This window comes from Phaenicophaeus curvirostris, chromosome 5 (genome assembly GCF_032191515.1).
Source record: "Phaenicophaeus curvirostris isolate KB17595 chromosome 5, BPBGC_Pcur_1.0, whole genome shotgun sequence".
Lineage (NCBI taxonomy): Eukaryota > Metazoa > Chordata > Aves > Cuculiformes > Cuculidae > Phaenicophaeus > Phaenicophaeus curvirostris.
The window spans coordinates 26,863,324-26,889,871 of NC_091396.1; the positions used below are offsets into that span (position 1 = coordinate 26,863,324).

At 40.3% G+C, this 26,548-nt stretch overlaps 1 protein-coding gene across 1 annotated transcript in view; it reads left to right on the forward strand.

Moving 5' to 3' along the window:
* The first annotated feature begins 6,097 nt into the window (after window positions 1-6,097).
* The window catches only part of LOC138721171 (cytosolic phospholipase A2 epsilon-like), a 30,081-nt gene continuing 9,630 nt past the window's right edge, over window positions 6,098-26,548 (forward strand). Inside the window, exons 1-13 of the mRNA XM_069857934.1 lie at window positions 6,098-6,210; window positions 7,392-7,481; window positions 14,513-14,585; window positions 17,546-17,682; window positions 18,176-18,307; window positions 19,762-19,802; window positions 20,512-20,554; window positions 21,394-21,451; window positions 21,895-22,061; window positions 22,179-22,265; window positions 22,883-22,920; window positions 24,814-24,961; window positions 25,842-25,978. Coding sequence (XP_069714035.1) covers window positions 6,115-6,210; window positions 7,392-7,481; window positions 14,513-14,585; window positions 17,546-17,682; window positions 18,176-18,307; window positions 19,762-19,802; window positions 20,512-20,554; window positions 21,394-21,451; window positions 21,895-22,061; window positions 22,179-22,265; window positions 22,883-22,920; window positions 24,814-24,961; window positions 25,842-25,978 — 1,247 coding nt within the window. The 5' untranslated portion in view covers window positions 6,098-6,114. The remainder of the gene's footprint in view (window positions 6,211-7,391; window positions 7,482-14,512; window positions 14,586-17,545; window positions 17,683-18,175; window positions 18,308-19,761; window positions 19,803-20,511; window positions 20,555-21,393; window positions 21,452-21,894; window positions 22,062-22,178; window positions 22,266-22,882; window positions 22,921-24,813; window positions 24,962-25,841; window positions 25,979-26,548) is intronic.

The following is a 26,548-nucleotide window of genomic DNA, read 5'->3' on the forward strand; positions in this document are numbered from 1 at the left end:
TACTTACGTTCTCTGTTATTGTAGACCCTGAAAAATGTCTGGCTTAATCCTCCATCCAGCTCTCCTTCTCCCAGAGTTCTGGGGGCTTTCACCCATAGGTAATGTAGCAAACATAGGTACTATTCTGGAGTTGATGGGAAGGACACCCCCATCATGCCATCTGAAGTTGGTTTCTTCCTCTCAGAGATATTGTAGAGGTGTCTCCAGGTGACTGGTCTTCAGCGATTGCCTGTTCTCCTGAATTCCATCTAGTCAGCACTCCTGTGTGATGTTTAGTAGATGTGCTTTGTTAGTGACTTAGGGAGGTGGCTAATTCGTTGGGCTCATCTTACTTTTTATTGTTAAATTCATTAATTAATTGCACAGAACACTTGCAGAAGATCCAGGTTGTCAATTCTTGCAGGCCAGCATGGAGGCTTTGTGTGGCTTTGTCTTCTGGTAATTTTTGTTCTGGTTCAGTTGCTAGCGGGATACATTTCCCATGCTCAGCCTCTGGGCTGCACTGAGGCAAGTTGAAAGAATGCAGGTAACAGCTGCATATGTGGGAACTTAAAAGCCCTTTTGGTCCTGCAGGTTGGGAGTGTCCCTTTTCACAGGAAATGGGAGTAATTCCATAGAATTATCCATTCAAGGGAGGAAACAAACAAGGTGGGGAGAAGCACTGCAAAAATCCAGGCCCATATTCTATCACAGTGTTAGTATTGACAGAAGTTGCCATGATTTTTCCTAAACATTTTAAAAGACAGAACTCTTGGTCACTGTGGTAATGGGAACTACAAACACTAACACAGTGACCTCCTTAATTATAATGAGTATGTTCTGCATCTTTTCTGTGTCTTGCTTTTCCTTCTTGGCTATTCATTATCTGTAGGTAAGTGAAGGGATTAGCATGCAACTGCACCTTTGCCCCAGCCCTTTGGATTGTCACAAAGGTGCAACTAGAACTAGGCAGCTCAGTGAAGCGAGTCAACCCATAAGAACATAGAGGAAAGCAGCAGTGGGGTTTTTGAACACCTCATGAGGCATGTGAGTACTTGGATAATTGTGTCGGGTGCCACTAAGGAAGCAGAGGTTAATGTGGTGGCTGGCAGCACCATTTTATGCTCTTCTGTAGCCCAAAGAGTGGTAGAACACAAGATTACCGCAAACAGTCTGAGTGAAGTGAGACTACAGGTTACACCATATGAATGACAGGAAAAGTGTCTGCCACAGGGATATAGGAGAACATGTATGGTAGAGCAGGTTTCCCTTTCTGAGAAGCCCTGTGCCAAAACCCATTTGTATGTAAAACTCCGCTGTGTATATGCAATATCCCTCCATCTTACAAGAGTGATAATGCTGCACAGAAGACTATCAAGGCCTCATTTCCAGCAGGGGTGGTTTCCTTGTGCCCTGATCATGGTATACTGTTCAACAGGTAACAATAGCTGAAAGCTGTGCATCTTTCATGCAATAGAACTTCTGTGCCTTTGAGCTCCTCACAAACACCTATCCCTTACAAGATTCCTACTGAAGTCCAGTGCACCTGCAGTGTTTGTAAAGCACTTCCCCAGCACTCTTCCCATCCTTCCAGCTCTTCATATAAAAACTCTGAGGGGTCTTGTCGTGTCTCCAGTTTCTTCCTCCTTGGGTCCTGAGATCTCCTTTGCACTCCCTTCAACTCACTACTATTTATTTCCTTTTCTTGATGCAGTTGGCAGTCTCACCTAGATGTCTTCACCTGATCCCAGCTGCCCTAATGCTTGCAGTATTCATGTTTGTTCCAGATATGACCAAACCTCCATCATTTAGACTTGAAGCTTCTGGAGGTACCATTGCAGTATGGAGGAAATAGGTGAGACAAAGGGGGAAGATTAAGAAAAGTGATGTTATAAAAAGCAAAGTAAGGAGGAAGAGGAGAAGGAAAAAAAAATGTATAATACCTGAATAATAATATCAGCTATGTGATATTGAGATGGACATAGGAAGGAAACAGATATTTCGGAAAGCCAAGCAGTCAATGGGAAAGAAAAGCTGGCAGGGAGTGGAAAGAAGAAAAGTAAGAGGAAATCAGGAACAAAAAAGTGGTAGAGACAAAAATTTAAAATTGAGATGAAGGTACATCCCTCCTCAAAGCAGTCTTGATAGACTATTCCATTAGAAAGATCACCAACTAAAAATCCCTAATACAGAAAGTGGGATGGTATTAAATTCTACTGCTGAGATTCTGACCACCTTGGACTTACAGATGCCTGATATGCATACTGTGAGTGCTTTCTAGCTCCCAGCTTGTTCTTCTTTTCTCTGTCCTTAAACATTGGGCAAAAAGAGTCCCTTGGCCCCTAGCAACATGACTTTTCCTGCCAGCTGCTGCTTATTGCACCCTTCTCTCTCTCAGCCAATAATCTGTAAATCAGTTGCAAATATATGAAATGTTTGCTGCCCTCCTATTCCCTTTCTTCTGCTGAGGTAATGGAGCAATCTTAGAGGGTGATAACTGTCAGATGATGAGCTGCGAGTTTCTATATATTTTAATACACACTTTTAAATCTGGAGCAATTGATAGCTGTTTCATTACTTTTGCAATGTCTGCTACACAGCTAAGCTGGCGTCCATAATTGTTTCAACCAGTCTTGAAAGCAAGCCATGCTCCAAATTCCTCCTTGAGCAGCAGTTATTTTGGTTTGATATCTACTTTGTAAACATACAGAATCACAGAATCATTAGGTTGGAAAAGACCTCCAGGATCACCCAATGCAATTTATTTTTAAGATTTGACAGATGATATCGTAAAATCTGTTACAGATTTGGTCCCACATGCAGGAAAGTATTCAGAAAATCCTTTATAGACCCTTAACAAATACCTTTTTCTGGCCATTCTTAAGCTGTGCTCCTGCTGGTGCAGGAGCTGATGGTCTGTAACCCACAGCTGGTTTAGGGCACAGGAGGAAGCACCATACTGGTCATACAGCCCTTGTGCTGGTTTCTGTATCGTGAGGAAATGATAAAATTGCAAGTAGACTTTAAAAATGTTAACAGTGATTCAGAAAACTTTGGGAATCACTTTCCCCTGGGAAACCTCCTCCAAGTACAGGAAACATCCCAGAGTGAGACAAATGTGGTTGGACCCAATGATCCAGTGGGTCTTTTCCAACCTTAGTGATTCTATGATTCTATGAAATTCAGGCACAGAGGACTTTCTCACTGTGTACGTAACCATTTAAGACTGTACATTTCAACATGCATAGAATCTGAGAAATAAACTGGAGCATAAATCCCCACTTCAGTTAGGTATCTTCAATTAGGCTGCTTTAAGACCAGTATGGTAAGTGCTGGACTTTATCCAGTGCATCTGTAGCTGTAATGTGAAAAAAGAATAGACAAGCATTTAACTGTGAAGGCAGTGCTGTAAAAAGTCATTAGTGATGCCAGTCTCTTCACTAGGAAATAATAAATTTAAGTGTCAGAGCTGTGTACTCGTTATATGCTAGATGTGTATAAATGCTGATGCAGATATGTAGCAGATATAAAGTGCTATAGTTTTCCCAGTATGATGATTGTGTCCTAACAGAAATATATTCTAGTACTTTTAAACTCTTTGGATAAAGACTTGCTTTAAAATTAATTACCTGTGACAGGGGTAAGATGACGGAGAACAGTAGTGCCTCTGCCTCCTGTGAGATTCCTCTCCTGCTCCATGGCACCTTCCTTCACTAGCTCCATAAGTAGTGGTCTAGGACACTGCTTTTCCTGCAGGAAGAGGACATAGCTGAGCCAGAATGTTCATCTGACTCTGTTCTCCAATGCTGATTTTTGTACAGAAATACTTATGTGTCCAAGAGCAGTGAAGCAGCCACAGTCAGTCCTGGTAGAATTTCTAGCTTGACAGAATAATTCCAGGCTTATTTTACCTGGTCTTTTTGAAGGCTAGGCAACCATGTCCTGTTGCAAGGCGTTTAGGGAAACACTGGCTATCAGCAGTTTCGGTCCAATCCAAGACTGGCATAAGAAATCACAAAGCTGTATTTGAACATGTTGAACAAAGTTTTTCATGGAGCTCCATTTCTCCACAGCCTGTCTCTGTGGTCAGATGTAGTGCTGGTACCCGTTAAATGACTGATGCTCCCTTGCGTTGTAGCCTGAATAAGAAACCTAAGTATTAGATGGAGCATGAAGTCTAGCAAGCACTAAAGGATAATAGTAATGCTGTTTGCTGCCAGGGAAACTGTGGTCAGTTCTTTGAAGCAGATAGGTTATTTTGCTTCATCTGTCCTTAAATTACTGGAATGTGAAATGTAAAGGAACAAAATAATTCCAATTGTAGCCTCTGCTTTTCATTTTAGAAATTGAGACCATCCACCTTGTACGTTCAGTTTTTAAATCAGATAACATTCTTCAGTTGTTAATCAGAGCCCCAGTGTTTTCTTTCTTTATGGCGTCCTCTGTGGAGTCACTCAGGCGGGAGCAGGATACCCTGATTTATCTGCAGGCCATACAGATCTTTCTAGATGGCCAAGTGCACATACAATAGGGAATCAACTCCACAGCTGTAGAAGTCTGTATGCAGAATCCACCTGCTCTTCTCCACAGGCTTTCTTGAGGACAGGGAATCTCTTAATATTCATCACTCTCAAAGGGGTTTCTAGGTGAATATCATCACTTAGGTCAATGGTACTCTGAACTAATCAGCCATGGGAAAGTTAGCCTGCCCCGATAACAAGTATACCAGTGTTTTTAGTGTCCCATGGCAGGTCTTCCAAGCTCAGGCAGGTCTTCTCTTCTGTTGAGGTTAAAAATAAAGATAAATGATTGTTCTCTGAATTAAGCTGCAAGAGTAGTTCTCCAGGATTCAGCTAAGAGTGTCCGTGACCTGAAGCCAGAAGATGGTATTGTACTTCAAGCGTGGGAAGAGCTACTTTTCATGCTGCAAATGCAGATGCTATGACACAGCCTACTGTTAGTGGAGCTGCTAGTTTGTTTTACATTTATTTTTCTGTGTTTGAAGATGGTTAATTTCCACTGGGTAAGCCTAGAGATGTTCATGTGGACTTTTATTCAATGTTCTTTATTTGAACAAAATTTTGTAAAATAAACCAAACAAAACTAATGAAAGTAAACCAGTGGATATTATATTCCATTTACATTGACATGGATTTCCTGCAGTTCTCGTATAAAGTTCATTTGCCTTTCTTTGGAAAACTTATAAAAGTATAACTCTTATCTGCTTTGCAAAGCTATTATGTATTTCCTTGCTTTTTTTGTCAAATTTAAGGTACTGCCAGGTGCAGTGGTACTCCTGGGTAATGCTTGCAGCCATAGGCATTGACCTCAAGTTTTCTGCTAACCCTGTAAATGTTCATCTCCTTCTCCCCTGCCTTCCTACCACTTACAATTTTGTACTGCTACTCCATGGCCCTTACTCACTTTGCCTGCTTACTACAAACCAAAGACCCAGCCCTGTGTCCATGCCTTGGCTCTACTCTCTCAGGAAGAAGAAACAGGAGCAGCCCAGGAGAAGTTGGGAGCTGCTGGTCCACATAGTAACCTGGTGGGGGTGGCCCTTTTTCAGGGGTTCACTGCATGGCACAGGGCAGTGCCTACCTGCAGGCAGCAAGTTTGGATCTCTTCTGCCTATACCAAGGCTTTGACCAAAGTGGATGGTTGTGTTCCTGCACCAGGCAGGTCACTGGTAGTTATTTTCAAACAGAGGCTTTTTCCAGAGCTCAGTTTTCTCCCCACAGGAGTCACCATCAATCTCAGCTCAGGGCAGTCCCCATGACACAGGTGGGGAAGAGCTGGATTTGAAGGAGTAGGCTCCAGTGGTGGTGCACTGTGCTTCTCTTCTTGGCAGGACGTCCTGGGTCTCTGCTTACCACAGTAAAAGAGCAGCATCAATGCAAGACCCATGAGGCAAGTGCAGGCTGGGAGCAGTTCCCAGACAGAGGAAGGTGCCGCATCCCTTTGGCAGTAGTGCTATTCCCGTAAGATCCTTCCCAGGAGCAGTCATCCTTGATGCTTCACTGTCCTCAGTAATGGGAGGGGAGTCCTTTACTTATAGAGATGAAATGGGTGGGGCCTCAAGTCATTTTATAAAATAACTTGTCATTGACTCCTACAGGAGTAAATCCTGCAAACATGTCTCAGGAACTGCTGCCTGTGGAAGTGCCAGAAACACTCTGTTACATGAATCCAGGGAAGGCCATGATGCCATCAAATTCAAAAGCATCACAGGTAAGAAAATTGCTTTAAAAGTTCGCTTAAACCTCACTGCATTTGACATCATTTGACAGAAAACAAAATCCTGCTTTGTGACCATGTTAATATACAAGCTACTGTACAAACTTACTCTCTGATGGGACCAGGAGCAATGTCTCCTCCTGAAGAATTTAAGCTGAAATGTTCTTTTCATGGCTAGCAGTGGCGAAAATCCTCCTGACTCCAGTGGAGTCAAAGATCTCTGCTTCATAGGCAAAACGAGAAGTCAGTGCAGCAAGGGGACAGAAAAAGAAGAGAAAGTGGAAAAAATTAACAAGGAATGAACTGATAGAAGTCTGAATCTAGGGTCAGACTTACTATTTTTTCTTCCATAATTAAATGCAACTTTTATGAAAACCTTCATATTTTTGTATCAATGGCAAAATTATACTGTGTATTAATGTGACAACCCCATTTTTTATCATTGGAAAAAGGATAAGAATAGGAACAGGGATAGGGAACTGAATTTTATTTCTACATTCCCATTGTTCTGAATTTTCCATTTTGTTTTGCGTTCTCTGGGCCATTTCAAGATTTGTGTTTAATTTTAGCTGTAGTATGCTATACAATTTTCTGGGTGGTCTTCGACAGGACAAAGACGTCCCACTTCAGGAAAGACTCTGGAAACAGAAATGGAATATTTTCAATGTTTTTTACATTTACTGTCCTTTAAAGATCTTTTTCCTACAAAGTGTTTCAAAAGGGAGCACCCTACTTTGTAGGAGCATTTTTGAACTTCTGTTTCATGAAACAAACTAAATGTTAGAATTAAAACCTTGCAATTGCAATGTGCTTATACTCTGGGTTCAAACTCAGAGATGAGATTCTAGCATATTTTAAATGGAGTTTTAGTACTCCTTATTCACAGAATAAATGCAGAGGCACTTTCAGGGTATCTCACAGCTGAAACGGCTCTCCCTTCTCTGACTGAAAAAGGTTGAAAGGGTACTCCTGGCATGGATTTTGTACCAGTGTGTGCTGAACCACATGGTAATTTGCTCACTATGCTAAGCACTGTAATGCAGCTGGGTGTAACCAGCAGCTGTTCTAATTGAGGTTTCAGCAGATGTTATTGCAAGAAGGAATTAATTATCTACCCTGATAATGCTGCTGTTGTTGTTTTAATGTTATCACTTACCATTTCTTTCCTTCTTCAGGGTGAAGACTCAAACGCCAATTCTTTTGGAGGTGGTGAACCACAAGCAGAAGATCAAGAAAGTACTGTACCAGGCAAAGGTGATTTCAAGGTATTACAGACAAGAGAAAATTGAACCAAAGAGGGCTGTGGGATTTGTTTTGCTCAAAAGAGGAGAAGGCTCAGGTAGATAAATAATGATGGCAGCAGTTTGAGGGTTACAAGGAAAATGCCCTCAGAACTGCTTGTTGTATTTCTCTTTTATGTTTTATTAGGAACATATCTACTGTTTTAATCCCTTGGTTACTTGTAAAAGAAATCTGTTGATGAGCTTTTTGTTCCACAATGCTTCTTGCAACTGAAAGAGATAAAAGTAACAGTGATAACAGTGATGTATGTCATGCTGTAATGGCTTTGCCAGTGCAATCTCCATAATACCAATTTATAAGGAAGTTCTAGACTATTGAGCCCTGATTTTTCACAAATTCTATGATCCACCAGAAAAAAAATTGTAACAGGGGATTCTGTGACAGGAGTGATGCTTGAACGTGCTAGAGTTATTTCTTGTGTTGGCAGATCAGTCACAGATTTATTTTTGTTATTTCTCATTCTGTTACTTTGCTATCTGTGCAGTAAGTACAGCCATTGCTTCCTATCTGTCAGGATTAGAGGAGCTTAAATGTGACTCATAACAATGTTGTCCCAAGAAGTGTCTACTTCTGAGCCAGGTAATTCTATGGAAATTTGCATTATAGTCCATGCATACAAGTTATACTGAGACAAAATGAAACTGAAAAGGAGCTTTACCTGGAAACTGAAGTAGTACTTTAAGCAGGCAGACAGGTGAGCTTTGTGATAAACCAGTTGACTGGTAGTCCTGGCATGATTTAGACACTGACTGATTAAAACAAATTCTTATCCACATTCATAGTGTTTTTACTTTTTCACCTACACTTTTCAAAGTTTAGCTTTCATGTTTGCTCAGTTTTAGGATTTTTATTTAAAAAAAAACCCAACAACAACGGCATTAAAAGATTGTACTGTATTTTCTCAGGATATATTCTATCAGTCTTGGGTCTTTGGAACGTTTCTTCTTGCAAATATTTTGCTTACAATGTCTGGTATCTACAGCCTGTGGAAATACCAAAATTCTGATCCATGCACAGGGTAAAGAATTTCATAGGTAGTAAAAACAGGCCAAAATCCAATAAACTGATCAGACTTTGGTATAATGTCTGCTCCTTATGAGGTGTAAGGAACCTAGAGATATGATGAGAGAGAGCAAAAAGATTTGAACTCCTGGGTTATAATTACGTATGCTCATTGTACATATGACAGGTAACTTCTTGTCTCCATTTCTTAATTCCACATAGTGATGTGTTTATTTTTCCAACTCAGAACATAGGCCTAAGTCAAGGACATTTAAAGCTCAGGAAATTTCCGGGAGGCAGGTGTTACAGTAGTGCATCAAAAGAATCATCTTACGTGTATTGGACCATACCTTTCTTAAAGACCACGATTTTGCCTCTGTCTCTCACTGAAGGATTATTTTTCACTTTTTAAAATTCTAAAAATTCATGACAATTTATTGGTGATGGACTGAGTTATTCTTGCATCTGGTTACATAGATACTGGGGTTTGTTCTGTGATAAGAACACAGTAGCACTGTATCCTACACACTTGCATGGTCGTGATTTGATTACTGCACAGTCCTATTCCTGGAAAATGTCCAGAGTTCCATGATATATATAAATATGAGGAAGCAATCATCTGGAAGAAACAACTCTTGTGGGCTTGCATATACGTGTCGTGCTCCTATGGGAACAGATAAATTTTCCCTACTGAAAATCAGGTTACTGTGGTCATACGCATGAAAGGGATGTTTCCATCCAGCCTTGGGGCTTCTAATTCTTCAATATGCAACCAAGCCTTCTGCTAAGTCTCGTGAAAAGTAGGTCTCATTAGAAGAAGTTATGTTACTAATAAAAAACATGAAACACACCACGTTTGAAAACCAGCTAGTGACAGCAATGATCCCCAGAACTCCTCGGCCTCTGCACAGCCCTGCAGCTGTAGCTGGAGGTGTCACAGGCCTGGTGCCTGGAGGAGGAAAAGGAGAGGAAACAATTAGACAGATGCTTTTCTGGCTTGAAGCCTTGGGTTTGTCAAGAATGAGGAAGAGCTTCAGAGACATGGCCTAACGCAGCACTTAGCCCAGGTTGCATGCCACAGTGAGGACCCTGGCGTATCCCACAGCAGTGAGAAACAGACTCCAACAGGCTGGGGCACAGCTTGTCTGAAGGTTATTCACAGCCTGGAGCATCCCAGTTACAACTGTAAAAGACTTGAAGATGCACATTCTCCAAGGAGACCTGATTCTCAGACAGCTCAAGATAGGCACTTCTTCACACATCACCAGCTCCAGAAGGTAATCAACAGCAAAATATTTTCGTTCTTTTGAATTGGTCCCTGGCTACAATCTAGTTAAACTAGCACCTGGAGATGAAGAAAGGAGTGCCCTGGTGACATCCTGTGAGTGACATCATCACAGCAGAATGCTTCTCTGGGCCAGGAATGCAGGAGGACCTTTGTCAAAGAAGGGAAGCTATCTTTGCCAGGAAAGGCTGCTGTTCCAGTAGATTACATAGAAATGGATAGAGGCATGATTATTGGGTGACTGCAGGAAAAATATGTGGATGGAGAGGAAGCTTTTTTTCATGGTTTTCATAGATAACAGATTTTTTTCAGCTTGGACCATAGAAATGGCCTTTTTTCCATTACTGAAAGAGTAAATTGATTGTCCTTGAGGTTTTTTAAAATTCCATCTGATCTTTTCAGGATTGCTTATGAAATAGCACACAGCGTGATCATGCTGAAATAGACAATAGTACCAGCATCTGTGACACTTAAGTTTCTCCATTTCTTCATCACACTTCTTCATTCAGCATGATAGAGCTACCTCCTCACAAACCCAGATGGAAGCATCTACTTAGAGGAAAGCTGCTTTTTGGTGATGATATAGTTTTCATCACACACACTGAAGATTAATTTGGATCTCTGCATTGTTTTTCCCTTAGTTTATGATCATTTTGGAATAAATACCAATATAAAGAGGCAATAATTAAGACTGAGAATCATCTCTCTGGATCAGTGTTGCTGGATAACTGCTCTCTGTTTTGGGAAAGTAGTTACCATCTTCTGCTAACTAATTAAACATTTATGCTAAAACAGGGAGCTGACATTGGAAACCAAAACATGCATTGACATAGCACACTTTTGACTGTACTATTGTGAAATGGTGAGACTGAAGCAGTCTACAGTAGGCATGGTAGAGTCCCAGATGCCAGTACCATTGATACCTCAAGTTGGGAAGGTGCTGCTAGCAATAGCCTAGCCTGTAAGAGTCTGAGATGAAGAAGCCTAGAAGCAGAAGAAGAGTACTGAGAGAAAAGCAAGTTAAAAACATAAGGAAAAATAACCAGCATCTGGGCTCATGGACTCTTGTGTTATTAGAGAGAACTGTCATTTCGGAACTCCACAGCCACTTGTGATGTGACAGGATGTACTATTATACAGCTGATCTAGTGGAGTAATTTACAGAAGTGCTTCTCAGGACAGATACATACCATGCATACCTACATCTGAATATAAGTGTGAATATAAAGAGGGCTGGGATAGACATATAATGCACAAATCTCCCAGAAATGCAGACAGCCTGGAATCCCAAGGAATCACAACAGAGGATTTTCTGGTTTTGAATTCTTACGAGTATGGGTGGGAGAAAGTTGGAATAATTTACACAACAGAGGAATCCTTTACTTCTGTCAACATAGTAACTTGGCGCCAAGTTTCATAGCATGTTAACTTTTTCTGTGGGAAGCAGTGTAAAATTAGAAAAAGATGAGAATATGAGGTCTGATCTACATTTGATGGAGCGAAAGTCCTAGTAGTGTTTCATTTCCTTGGGAGTACAGAGAAACTAGCAGTGCAAACCCTGCTCATGCACTGGCATTGCAATGTGCTATATTGCTTGCAGCTCTGCTATACACATGTATGCATGAACTACACATGAGCACAATTTGGGAAGCAGCAAACTGAAGACAAACCAGTAGACCAACAATCAATAAAATAGTCACAGAATGACTACGTCAGTCCTGATTTTGTCAAAAGCAACGCTATAATGCCACAGCATTAAAAGTTTGTTGTAATATGTCCTTGCTAGCCCCAGGAAAGGACTCTGCCTAGGGTCTTCAACGACTGAGGGCTGTGGTATAAACTTCTTGTAGGCAGAACATGATGACAGCAGCAGCCCTTTTTTTTGTAAAAGAAGTCATAATCAATTTTAAGTAAACATAATAACAGAGCTATCCTTTGCTCTATACATGCCTAGCTGGTATTTTCTTTGTTTATATAACTAGACCCTAGTACATCATGTTATGGTCGTCACAGTCGGTATATAAATAAATTCCTTTTGTTTAATGTATTACTGGAATTAAAATAGCAGATCCTCCTGGGAACAGTGGAACTAGCAAGGCCGGACCACTGGGTGATTTCTGCTCCTTCTGTTGTCTTTGCCACACCCACTGGCAGGTGCTGGGGCTGCCAGGGAGCTACTATGTGTGCCAACTGGCCACTGGGCAGAGGATGGCTAACACCTGGCTGCTGTCTCTTTCTCAGCTGGCTGCATCTGCCTATCCCTCAGTGCAACTTCCAATTACTCTTAACTTCCATGAAGCCACTGAATTTTTTTTGGTGAAAATTCTGTGAGTCTTGTTGTAAAACCTACATCTCTGAGAACTGATTTCCCCATGCCAGATGGGGAAATTTGACTAAAACACTGTTACTACATGGGAACAGGGGGACAAGTAATCAGATGGCAGAAACAGCTTAATAATCATTAAAAAAGCCCCAACCCACTACTCTTCCTTAACACCTCTTACCTAAGAATCTCAAACTGCTTTGCAAGTGTTGAATCTGCCTGTTCTCGCTCAAGCAATGCCATTTGCCTGGCAAAGTGTACCTGGAGCTGACCCACGAGCTGGCAGTTCCTTGCGTAATCTACAAAGATAAACAGCTGCAAGAATTGCCCCGTGCTTATGCAGATCCTACTGAACAACGAGTTTCTGCCTTCTAGGGCATATGCTGAGGTGCCCAAGCTCATTCCTAACATGTGAGTGTGGTGATTCACCTTTGCTAATTATCCAGCTGAGAAGAGTTAATTAACTGGGTGGAGAACTGTATTAATATGGCTATGGTGTGAACCATTGTCCTTGCATGGGGTAGCTCTGAGGACATACCCCTCCATCAGTTGTTGTTTGCAAATTTTGCAGCTTCCGTTACACTTTTTCCCCTTTGAGAACACTTGTAATAGAAGATGGATGGGTTGCCGATGGTGAAATTCATGAAGATGTACTGAAAAAGAAAGAAAACAAGGAATTCTTGACAAATATATGAAAGGAGTGAAAGCAGGAATACTTTTAAAGAGTTTTAGGGTTCCTCTTAGCAAAAACACTTTAACATAATATGATGTGTTCGGAGAAAGAAGAGGGCATTTTGAGGAGAAAAGAAAGAAGACGTGCATTGAATATGTACCCTGTGACAAAGGAGACCTAATTGTCTTCTCATCTGAAAATAAGGTCCTTTCTGCTCTGTTCTCGTAAAAAAATATAGGCAACAATACACATGTAGTTTTAAGTGAGGTTCTTCCAGTCTCTCATTATCTGCCCTAACATCTACTTTGTCTGCTTGTTTACAGTCATTCTAGGAAGTCTCCGAAGTGCTATAGAAATAGAAAGATGCTCCTAAATGAGAGGAAATCTGTTGATAAAAATAGCAATTGTCAAAAAGAATTATTTGGAGAGCTCTGCTGCTAGCAGTTATGCAAGTGGAAATGTTTCTAGGAGTGTGAGGAAATAACCATGTGTCACAGCCACAGGAAATGCTGATTTATTTATTGGCCTTGTCAGAGTAGCCTCTTGCAGATACGATGGAGCCAGAGACAGCTTTATGGAATGAGCCAGCAGGAAATCGCCTGCCTTAGAAGAAGGAAATCACATTATCCTCTAATAACAAACAGAAAGAGGTGCCCGCAGTCACAAATCTGGAGAAACTATTTTTATACAAGATTATGTCTGAGACGTTCAAGGAGCCCAAAGGATGTTATGCACTTTCAATCTTCAGGGATTTTTTTGAGAGGGTTTGTGGGTTTTTTTCACCAAATGCATCCCATACCTAATTCATTACTTCCAAATCCTCTGGAAGCAATTCTCAATCATTGGGTTATCTCATAGTTGTGAGATACAAAAATTCAGATGAATGTTATTGTTTTTCTGGTGTGATTGTAAAGGGGGAAAAAAGAGAAATCTGTGTTTTTGAAGCAGAGAGGAAAACTACCTCTCTGAGAGCAGTACTTCCCATTTATCCTTTGAGAGACAGTGACAATAGATTTTATCCACTGTGCCCTTTTCAATGTGATGGGTCCTTACAGGTGTTTACTAAGAGAATTAAATGTAATTTGAGTAAGAATACTAGTATTTTGACAGCTCCATCATGGTGCTCACTATTATATTTAGTCTGTTCAGGAGACTTATTGTACCTATTTTATAGACATAAACTGTGTGTTTTGAGAGCAAGGAGGGTTGCAAGCAGCTCACAGCCAGTATCAGTTGACATTGATTTATCCCTCTCTTTTCTGCAATAATGAGCTTTCAAGACTCCTGGGGTAGAAGGAAAAAGACAGTGAAATGTATAAAATGTTAAACAAGGCTTCTTTAATAGCAGAAGCTTATATGAAATATGGAGAAGCCATAATCTGGCTTAGAAAGTCTGTAATTTTCAAATTATTGCAGGCTTGGAGAACTGCTACGGAAGATACCACTCTGTATTTATCTACCTTCTTCACATTCACTTGGACAGCAATCATATGCAGGGCATTGAGCTCACTGCTCTGAGCAGTATAGCCATTCTTACATCGCATTTTTATGTTGTATTGTTGCAGATTTTAATCTGCAGAATAGTGAGGTTGTTGACACAATTTTTACAGAATGCATTAGTGTTTTGTAGCACTTAATTAGTTTTCCTATTTGATACTTTTTTTTCTACTAAAGGCTTATTCATGCTCTGGTTTGTACTGTTCTTCTCCAGATAGAATCATCTCCCTGCTTCCTGCTGACTGTAAGGATCATCCGGATGAGAAATGTCCAGCGAGCGGACACTTGTAAGTATCTCAATTCTTAGTGGTATCTCAGTACAGGCAACAAGTTTCTTTTATAGTCGTAAAGCAAAATTTTCCAGGTGTTTGTGAAATAACTCAGTGTTTATGTCAACTAACTGTTATAAACCAGGTCAGTCCTTGCTGCTTGCTCCTGTTTCATTTAATGTTACTCCCTTGCTTGCCACCCCTGCCCCCCACCACCCACTCCACCCCTCCTCCCCGGCCTTAGTTCTAACACAGGTGAAATGAACAAGCAGGAAAAACTTTCTAAAATCATTACCACGGGGCTAATGCCACTATTGATTACCCTGTCAAAAAAGGTGTTGACTGAGAGCTAGATGCCTTGTCCCTTTTAACACTTGTGCAGCAGCCTTGCAGTTGTGCAAGTGTGTGAATCATGTGGCAGAGAAGTGGTAGGAAGTGAATGAGCAGGAAAGAAAAATAACATTGTTTAGTTAAAGGCAGGGATTATCCACATGTGCAGTGAGGAGAGGCATTTCACCCAAAGAAGGTCTTCCCTGTGTCACAGGCCTGAATGAGAGATATGCTAGCTGTATCTTAGCTCATATCATTGGGTCACGCTCTCTGCACCTGTGCCTCCCTCCTGGTCCATGGCTGTGACACATATATGATGATGCAATAACACAGAAAGGTTTCACCAAGGACTCATCTCAGATTTTCTGCATGTCAGGTGGCAAGACAAAATCACAAATAACTAGGTTGTAGGAAGATAATTGTGCAAGCAGAACGGAAGCAATATTTGACATTAAATACACAGCTGACTGGTTTGCCTGCATATGCCCGTATAATTAAGGATCATTTGATATGCTTTGTATCTCAAAGTATCGTTAAGATACAAGAATGACAAATCACATCAATAGATCAGAGTACTATGCCAGCCAAACAGCCAACACTCGTTCTCCAATGGTAAACCTAAAGTCATGAAATAGTCATACAGAATTGATCTAAAACCATTTTAAAAATCAATATCATTAGTTCTGCAAACTCCAAACATATTTGAATGCCTATTTTTGCAGCTTTGAAATTATTGTCTGCTTAGAATTTCCCAAGTCAACACAAACAAACAAACAAAACAACAAAGAAAAACAACCAAACAAAAAGAAAATACAGTTCTCTGAGGTGGGTATGTTCAGTGGATTCACTGCAAAAACCTCTGAGACTTGACGAAACAGAGTAACAGAAGAAGCTGCAGAATGACACCCACTCTGATGGCTTATCTGTAACTGATTTACATCCAGAGGGACTAAACAGTTTACAGGCTTTAAGAGTGGAAGGGAAATTATCGAGGAGGACTAGGAAGCTGGCTGTACCAAAAGGACTAGGAAGGAGAAGGTGAATAATAATTAATTTTTCACAATGTGACAATAAAGGAGCATCCAACAAAATCATCAAATAGGAAATTCAAAACAAATAAAAGCAATATGCAGATAATCTGTGGAACTCATTGTCATGGGAATGCATGGATCTTAAAATGTATCTGTTCAAAAAGAAATTATTCATCGACCAAAAAGTCTAGTAAGTGTTATTAAACACTATATTCCCAATGCAAACTCTGGTTTGGGACATCCTTAGTCTGGCACTGCCCGAATGATACAGCTTGGCTCAGGTGCAGTACTGCTCTAGAATTAGCTTGTTTCTTCTGCTCTGTAGCCAGGTGTAAAAGGGGTGTTACCTAGCAATGCAATTATTAAGAATTTCTTCTTTTAACAAGAAAACTGTTATTGTGTTTCTTCTGTCTCACCCTTGGAAAAGAAAAACTGCCAGCTGAGATTTTTGCAAAATGCTCAGTCCAAGACAAAAATGCTTCCTGGAAATGTATATACTGAAAGCTGGAATTTGACAAAGCAGGCAATTAAAAGGAGTGTCTTAAGACAGAAGGAGGGTAGCCTTAAATCTAGGTCTTAAATCAACTTGATTTATAAGAGAAACAAAGAAAAGCAACATCCTTTGCAAAGAAAAGGCATAAATGAGATGCTTTCCTCCTCCTTCAGAAAGATACCGATACACCTACGCAAGGCAAAATGTGTAAGGCAGCCAGACTGGCCAGGCTGACTAGACCTGCCCTTACTGGAGAGACATTTAGTATGAGCAGCTAATGTTTTCACTGTTTTTAAGTGAGTCTCTTGGCAGTCTGCTATGATGTGCGTCATCTGTGTCCTGCAGTGTCTCTGCATTGTTTATTAGTTAGGCTCTTAATGCCACTTATCGGTTATCCGTACCCACAGGAATGGTAAAGGCTTGGGTATGTCTAGCAGACCTAAATGCAAAGTAGGCATGAATACAAGAAGAGCAGAAGGCAAAGGGCTATAATATGTAACCAAAACATCTGAAGTGAAAAATAATCTCTGGAAATCATGATTATTTGAGTCATTAGTGTCTTGGTTTGATTTGGTCAGGGAAAGATCAAAGACCTCTTCCTGGAGATGGCAATATCTAATTCAACGAGCTTCTTCTGGAAGGAGCTTCTGCAGTAGTTCTACAGCTGCTTTCACAAACCCTCACTAAGAAAATTGCTGAAGGTGGTGCAGAGATGGACTCCTTTTGCAATCGTTCTCAGAAGGTAGAAGAGGCTCCCAGGCCCCTCTCATCAGAGAACAGCTGAGGGTTAGTGTGTGTGTGCATGCATGCATGAGCACAGGAAAACTCGTTGATTGAGAAACTGAAGAAAGTGGATGACTAGAAGAGGAAATTCTTGGCTTACATTATACACAACATCACTGTTGTCTGTAACTCACACCAGGAAAAAGAAAAACCACCTCATCTTATGGTCTGTGCTTTTTCCCTCTCAGAAGGATATCTTGAAAAAAATTACATTACTTGAGGCTTTTCTGCATTTAAATGACTCATACTCGATGCTTGTACCATGTAGTATCCTTGAATGTGTTGTCGAGCACCACTGACTTTGCCACATCAACAATTGTTTTGTCTCTTTCCCTACCCAGTAAGCCAGGCTGACTGCTATGTGACATTGTGGATGCCGACTGCAACATGTGAAAAGTCCCGAACCAAAACTGTGAGAAACTCCAACAATCCAGTGTGGAATGAAACCTTCTATTTCAGGATCCAGAGTCAAGTCAAGGTAAGGAGCCAAAGACGTCCAATTGAAGCCTGAAGTTTTTGTGTATGGTGGGTCTTCCTTGTCTCCCGAACTGTGCCCAGAAATTATTTAATAGATGGCACATAATAATGGACTGTTAAAATTGTTTAACAGCAGAAATTACTGAATTCCTGTGGCTATTCAATGGTGCTGTTTATAAGGGCCAGAAACCAAGCTTGGTATTGAAGTTTTAGGGCAACTAGAGACTCTTAGGAATCAATGCAAGGTGGATACAGAATCTGTGAGTTAACTAAGCTGTCATGTAGGTATAGCCAGTATGTTACTCATGTTACAGCAATAATATGGAACAGGAGAAGAATGAATATTTGATTTACTGTATGTTTTTTCCGAAGGAGGATGATACTTAATTTCTCCACTTTTTCTTCCCAAGCATGTCCCCAACACTTTTTTTTCCCTGGAGCTGTTGGTGTCCGGGATGTAGAAACAATAAACACCCTTCTCTCTCTTTTTTCAGAATGTGCTGGAACTGACAGTATATGATGAGGATTTTTCTACTCCAGATGACCATCTCCTCTGTGCACTCTTTGATATTGCTAAACTTCCAATTGAAGAAACAGTGCTCCTGTATTTTAAGCCCAGCCCAAAGGTGAGACCTATGAGGTCAGTGCCTTCAAGATCTGGCAAGAGGGAGTGTAGAGGGGGTACTTACCTGAGTTTTTGGGCCTGAACTATAAATTTTAATGTACTTCTGCTTCTTGGTCTATGTATTGCATCACTTTATCCTACTCCCATGTTTCTGGCAATGCATGTTGCATCTCTTCTCTGTGGGATCGTCCATGAAGCAGTCCCTCTCCACTATAGCTGCTTGAGTGCTGGAAGTCAGTATTAATTGATAGCCTTGGCAAAGTTATCGTTGGTTTATTTTGTGGGACTTAACTTAGGTACTGTTGTTCCATTTTGTCACTGGTTCAGCAGCTATGTGATTCCATTATGTAGATCAGGTAGGGGAGGTAAAATAAAGCAACTAAGAAACCAGTGGAGTTACACAACATTTTCAAAATCTTGGAGTGAGCTTTCTGAATCCACCATGAATGACTTCTTCCAATAATGGCTACATGAATTGCCATTCAAAATACAAACACAAAAAAGGTGGTAAAAATATGAATTTGAGAGTCTGAGCCCCTCCTCCCAGTATTTTTAAGGCTGAAACAATCTGGTAGGTAGGGGAGGGATCTGACTGAGCTAACCTGAAGTGACACCAAGGCCGCACAGGTCTTGCAGGGTGAATAATTGGTAATATTTATTTATTTATTTTTCTTCATAGTCACTACTCCCTGTCCCTTTGATTGTATCTCCTTTCACCTCAAAGGCAAAGCTGAAGTTGCTCCTGTCCTCTACAGTGCACTGCAGTGACCCCTCTAGGGCTGAGCCTGCTGATTCTTCTGCCAGAATTAGTGTGGTTTTGGAGCTCTGAATGATTGGTTTACTGTTTCTCAGTTTCCCATCTATAAAAGGGGAAAAAGAGTCTTGATTCCCTTTAAGATTTATGTATGAGATCAGTGAAATATCCCACATGCAAACTCCTGCAACCATGGGCAGATTGCTTCTGGTGCCCAAACTAGGTCATTCACAACTAGATTATATATATCAACACTGCCTTACAGGGGGTTGCACAACTGTAATTCTGAATCATTCAGTAACACCAGTATCTTTTTATTATGTTAAAGTGATGGGTGTAAAATATCTTTAACTTCCAAGATAATAGCAAGGACAGTAAGACATGGCACAATAGTGCCAGTAATAGACAGGACAAAAAGGTAGCATTCACATGAAGCAAGTTGCAGATTGGCTTTCTGGAGCACCTTCGTACTAAGAGATAAAAGTACAGGTTGTTTTGATGATACCTTGTAGAGGTAATTTGTTGAGGAAGGAATCATTAAACTGGTTTGAGATGTTTTTTCAGACTTGCCAGTCAAAATATTTATCACAGGCTGCACATTGCCACCAATTACTTCAATACTGCATAGCAGATACATGGGTTTAGACAAAGGAGAAAGCCCTATATAGCAACTTCATCTAACTTCTTGTACTTGTTTTCAGGCCAAAGAGGAGCTAGAGGTTGAATTCAAATTGGAGCCCGCGTAAGTGGTACACAGATTCTTTAAAATATGAAAAAATCATTAAATTCTAAAACATAGAAACAGCATTAGAACTCATACTTTGTGTGATTTCTGCAAAGAAGTTTGACTTTTCCCACATTTTTACTTCTGTCTCTGTTGGTGTGAAACATCTGTCTGAGCCTTCCAGTCAACTTGTGCTGTAGTTTTGTTGCTTTCAAATATATTCCTCCCAGCATTGTCTCTCCTATCCACAAGGCTGGATTTGTCTATCTGGGGACATTTTGAAAGGCTTTCTGAGTGTGTGTGCATGAGGTTGTATGTGCATATATGTGTCAATCTTTGCATGCCTGTTCCAGCTTATACACTAGACAGATGCCAGATTCTGAACTGTTCAGGCTAGGTATCCACTTTATCTCCAAAACGTTTGATTTTCCCTTGCAGCACTGTTTTCATCCTAATAATTCTGTTGTCTTTCTGCCCGACACAAAGACAATATGAGACTGCACTGCAAAAAAGTAGCAATGATACACACTGCTCAGCTTTGGTACAGAGGCAAGTTCCCTTTGAGAGTGCACAGTCCAAGTAAGCGAAGAAAGGAGCTTGTTGCATAGCTGCTGTGGTCCCTCTGGCCATCATTCTTCTAAAGGGGGAGAAAGGACAACACCCTGGGCAATGATGAGTGGTAATTTATTTTATCTAAAAAATCCATGTTTCTCATTTTGTTTCCCAGTTCCGGTCCTTATGAAGCCATTGCTACTAATGGAGTCCTGGTGGTATGTGTCTTTTTCCCAAAATATTTTCTACAAGTATTTCCTTATTATAAAAGGGAAGGCGGGGGGGGGGGGGGGGGCGGCGGGGGGGAAAGGTGGTGCTAGGGAAGCTGTGAGCTATAAGATAACCTGTAGTCCAGTAGTTTCTTTTTCTTCCCCCTTTGCTGTGTGAGATACTTTGGAGAATGGGCTGTTTTATTGTCCTATCCATTGGTGATATTCCCATTTCCCATTTGTCCTATAATTTAACACACTCCCCCCCAGAGCTTTCCTCTTGTACCAGTACTCATTAAAAACCATACGGCTGTCTATCAAAGCACAGTGGTAAAAAGACTCTGAAGCTATTTACTGATAACCTACCCAGCCCTTTCCTTTCCTGGGAGATGGGCCGTGCCTGGTTGGTAAGCTCAGCACCAAATATTGACCTGTTGTAATTACATTATGTCAATGAAGAATGAGTGCCGTAAAAAAGTCCTAAGATATTAATAGCAATGTTTCTTCAGAAAACTCTTTCTACTATCCACTCTCAATCACTCAGTAACATATCTTTCATTTATACTTTTCCCAGTTTAAACCTTTATATCTATGTTATTTTCCTGAAAATTTTTCTCATTTTCTTCCTCCATGTTTTCTTCTTACTGCAGCCAGTCAAGTATCATTTTCACCAAGGATGCTCTACAACTCCCTCCTAAGCTTTTCCTTAGTCAGCAACTACTAGGCAAAAGCCCAGAAACCCCAGGGAATTAGGCACTTTAAGGAAGAAGACATGCAAAGCTGAGTGATTCACAGCTCCCCGCAATGAGGCTGGGAGATCTTATATTCTTGTTGTCTGTTTTTTATAGTGTCGTGAACTTTGCTGCTTGGAAGTTGATGTAACAGAGAAGAAGCAGCAAAAATCAAGTAAGGTTATTGCTTTGTTCTCTTTTTACTAATAACTACATGCTTACTGATGACAAAATGCCTCTTTCATATAATGTATTATTGGAATTAATAGTATTTACAGAATCAGTCAACAGCAGGTAAATGCGTTGTTATCAGCTTCAATGACTGCATCTCATACTCCCTTAGGTATGTGTCAATAAGGTCTATTGGACCTATATTACAGCTGAAATCCCACTTGTACGTAACAGTGAGAGCTCTCAGAGTCCCTTTTCCTTGAAAATAGCGTCCTCCGATTCCCTAGCTGCTAGAAAACTCTTCAGAGTGCTTTCCACTAGACAAAGCTGTGGGCCAAACTCTACAGGTCTGCTACCTGCACCCCACTTTTAATTAAGGCAATGCAATTAAATTAAATTAAATTAAATTAAAGCGACATTTCTCACAACCTTGTTTTGCCCTTTTAGAGAAAGAACTTTCCCTCACCGTGAAAGGCTCCTTTGAAGGGACACAGGACATCATTCTGGGTCCTGACGGAGTGGCCAGCCCATCAGGTCCTACAAAGTTCCACTATATCAAGTATGCAGAGCCAACCCTGGACGTCATGTTGCCAAAGAAGAGGCATTACCACCCTGTATGTTGGAAGTGGCCTTAATGCTGAAATAACCATCAGTGCCTCTCTAGGAAGTGGGAGGATGGAGAGAGGGTAAACCCAATACTGGTTTTGACCTAAAGCATTTTATTTTCCTAGTGGACCTGTAAGTACAGGACAGAGACAGGCTCCCCAGTGGTGATGCTGAATTCGCTGCCCATGGGAAGGAAAATGATCATTGCAGAGGTGAGCATCACTTATAGACTTAAGGAATGAAAGGCCACTGAAGTTGAAAATGTTCCTTTTGTAAGCCCCAGTAATATTGTCCCAGATGGCTGCTAAGAGGGTCAGAAATGTTCTGACTTTTCCTAGGACCTTGAACATATAGCAGCTTTGTTTCTCCAACTGTTTTCTCCACAAATGGAAGTTGTCCCTCAGTTGTTTTCCATTATGTGCCAACAGCAGATAAAGCTATCAACAAGGATGTCAGAAAATATGATTCCTTCAGTACATCTCTCCCTGTTTAGCTAAAGAATCACTGACTCCTCCTTTACATACAATCTAAACTGAAAGTTGCTCCTTGGGCACAAGCTAGGAAAAAGTCAATAAACCTGCCTTTAATAAACCATATGCTGCAAAGCATAGTATATTAAAATATATTGAAAATGTTAGACATAGTGTAGGTATTTTAAAGAATGTAATGAGAATATTGCTTGAAATAGACACGTGCCATATAATTTTTAATTAAATTAATAAAAGAAAATGATCCTTACTATAAAAAAATGTGTTTCTGCTATAAAAAAAGTGTTGTCTGATAGAAAAAGAAAAAAGTACACATTACAGTGCACATTCTTGTTTTCTAGGAGAAAAGATTTGACCTGAATGTGACAGCACAAAGCTGGTAAGAGATCTTCCATTCATAAAGACTTTGGTTATTGATTTTGGTATTTTAGCCACACGGAAATGACACGAGCAGGCATTCTCAGTCTGAAAACTAGAATATGTTTTTAATAAAACATAAAATACATGCACAGTGTGTTATACATAAATAGCCTTAGGAAAATTTGTCTTTAATCAATAAACGTTGATAAACATGTATTTATTTTAAGATTATCCCTTCCCTACTGATTGCAGAATATTATGTTTTATCAATGTCAGTCTCAGAAATTCACAAAAAGAACAAAGCTAACTAAAAAAAACCAGAACTGACTGGAGTAAACATTAAACTTGATAAGAAATTATGAACATATCTTTTTAACCGTCAATATTCAGTAGCAATAAACATTGCACTTTGTTAAGTCCATTTGTACTCTGTATTGAGTAGAAACTCAGGCAGACAATATGGCTAGTGATTTGTCATCTGTAGATGTACTTATTAATATTGACCAGCAAACATGAAGATGTTTCATATTATCTATAACCATACATAACATACAGAACAGGGCAAACGGATCTTTTTTTTAATGTGTGTGTGCCTAACTAGGAAACAAAACAGAAAAATAATACTTTTTAATTCAAATAGAATTTTCTAGCACTCATTTCAGAAAGGCAAGGGTTCAGTGACAACAGGAAAACCAATCTTATTCCAGAACAGGAAAAATACTTCCCATTTATTTATTTTACACTCATAGAACTTTAAAAGCAGTTTGTTTATATTTTGTTATACAATAGAAACTGAATTTTGCAGCTCCATCTAACTCAGTTCCTCTTGTATATCTTCTTTTACCAATACAGTTGTAAGAATTTGGCTGATTTTATCCAAATTTGATGGTGGAGAAATCTCATAAATTAATTTAGTTACCAGCTTCCTTGAACTTAGGGACTCAATAGAAGGCAGAAGTTCTGTCACTGAAAGAAAAAGTGAACCCCTGCCATTTTACAACACCTGGCCAGGGTAGGTGGCCAGCCAGGGAGTCCACAGGTAGCTCTTGCTTGAAGACCCCACGCAAGATCTCTTGTCCATTGGTGTAGGCATAGGGCAGGAAGAGACAGGAGAGAGGTTAATGAGTGGAAGAGAACAAATCCCCTGAGAAATAAGCTACAACAGAGGACTTTTAAGGAATGACTTACTAAAGTTCAAAATTGATGGAAATTAAATCTTCCCATGAAGGAAATCATGCTTTACAAATTCTGAGTCAAGGCTGACATGACTGCTAGCATTGGCCTGTAAGTGCATGTGTGGACAGATCTGAGCAGTGGGGGTGGAATCCTGCGTCACTAAACTCAGTGACCCATCCCCATCCACCAAGGGGCTGGATGTCACCGAGGTCACTTCTCCAGTGAGTAGGGTTACACAACCACCCATGACTGGCAAGCAAGTGTATGGATTTCCTCCTCAGTGGTGCTCACCGCTAGAGGGGGATGCGTTTCCACTCGAGTTGCTTAAAACGAGGATTTTCCTTCACATTCGAAATGTCAACGTTTGAAAACTGCGTTTTATTTTAGATTTAGAATGAGAAAATATGCCATCCAATGCGAGTCAATACTCCCTACTTTTGACGATTTGCATAGATTTTCATTTTATAGGATATTCATTTAAATATTTTGTTTCATTTGTAAATACTATACATATTTTCTTCATCGATTAGTAATAATAGGGCATAATGCTACTGATTAAGATTACTAATTGAAGTAAGTTTTCTTACTTTTAAAAATAGTTAGAATATTCACGCTTGCTCCTTTCACATCACATCACTCTACTTGAAGGGAGAGTGCTGTAAATGATCTTTGATTGAAGTCCGAAGACTGATATGGGTGTGTTAATATGTAAAATATGTGCCTGTTTTTATCTTAGTAATTGTTCATGCAGCCAAGACCTGGACATGCGCTTTGGGTTTGACTTATGTTCAGAGGAGATGGCTTTCCTGGGGAAAAGAAAGAGATATGTAGCGAGTGCCCTGAAAAATGTTTTTCACCTACAACAGGATCTGCAGGATCATGAGGTATGTTTATGTTGGTGGGGTAGATCTTTAATTTCTAGTGTTGTCAGGTACTCGTCTAGATGGCTGATTGATACAGTGGGCTGCATGCATATGCTGTGTGGGTATCTGCTTGTACAAGTATTTTAGGTATATTTTCTTTGGCTACCAAGGTTTGTTATTGCAAGAAGCACCAGTTGCAGTAATTGCATCCTTCATGACTGCCAATTTGGAATTTTTCAGATTTGAGTTGTGTTAATCTCTGCATCCTATGCTATAACTGGCTTGGTTCAGAAATACTGTGTGCATATTAAATATATTCCACAGCAAAGATTTCTTCCCTTGCTCAAATACCATCATTTTGCAAGAGCTTAGTATCAACATCTCTGAGTGCTTCTTATAGTATCTTCCCTTTCTTGCAATTTTGAAATTACTTAAAATAAACATAACTTATTTTAAAGTAACTTCAAGATACTGAAGAATAAAAGCATTGATCAGGGTAGCTTAACAACATCGGCTGAGAACTAAATGTATTTCTTCATGGGATTGGCAGATGGATTTTCATAGGGTAGTAGCAGATGTATGAAATAAGAAATAAAGTGGCAAAGGGTAGGAAATGTAGAGAAAATACATTGCTACTTCCACAGAAATGTTTCTAGTTCATCTGTGCCCCTGTTTGCTTTAGAGATGGGCAAGAACCCGGATTTGGGTTAATCTGTGAACCTGTGTTTACCCAAAGGAAAGCAGCAGTAGTAGCCATTGCTTGGTTTTGGAGCCTTTCCTTCTGAAAAGGGACCCCAGCTCTGAGATCAAGACCTGGGTGTGGTGACCAGGCCTCACTGCAGTCCAGGATGCCGTGTAGAATGCTGTTGGAGTGAACGTCCCACCCTCCTCTGCCCAACAGGTCCCCGTTGTGGCTATCATCACAACGGGCGGAGGACTGAAGTCAATGACAGGACTATACGGCAGCCTCATGGGACTCAAGAAACTAAATCTTCTGGACTGTGTAACATACATCAGCGGGTTGTCTGGCACCACATGGTAAGCCAGCTCATGCAGGAGGCTTGACAAGGCCTTTTGAGGGTGATGCTGCTGCAGAGAGGAGCTTATGAAATCTGACAAGATCAGGAAATTTTCAAACATTGTAGAAACAAGCTGCTTCTCAGCAACAGGCCATTAAATATTAGCTTAATCTGGTTCACCAATGTTTTTATTAGAAATTCTTTACTGTGCCTTTCAACTCCACATTTGCAGTAGTGAAATAAACATTTGACAATTACATTTGCAAAATGCTTTCTAATTAAGCAGTTCCTGTGGATGTAAGACTGCCCATAGTAATATGCCTCTTCCTCTCCACTAATGTCTCAGTTGCTGTTGTTTCCAGTAACTTCTACGACTGACTCTGCTTTTTAACTGGTAATGCAGAGATAACTGCAGGATAGTGCTACTTACCCCTTCAAACAATCAGTTTGGGAAAGGACTGAGCTCCTCTGTATAGGGTTATTCTCTGCTCACAAGACTTTAAACTGCCCAACATTTGATGGTCTCACATAGGGAAGGCTGGTAAAATAGAGAATGTCATTAAAATAAACACCAAGATTAACACTAAGT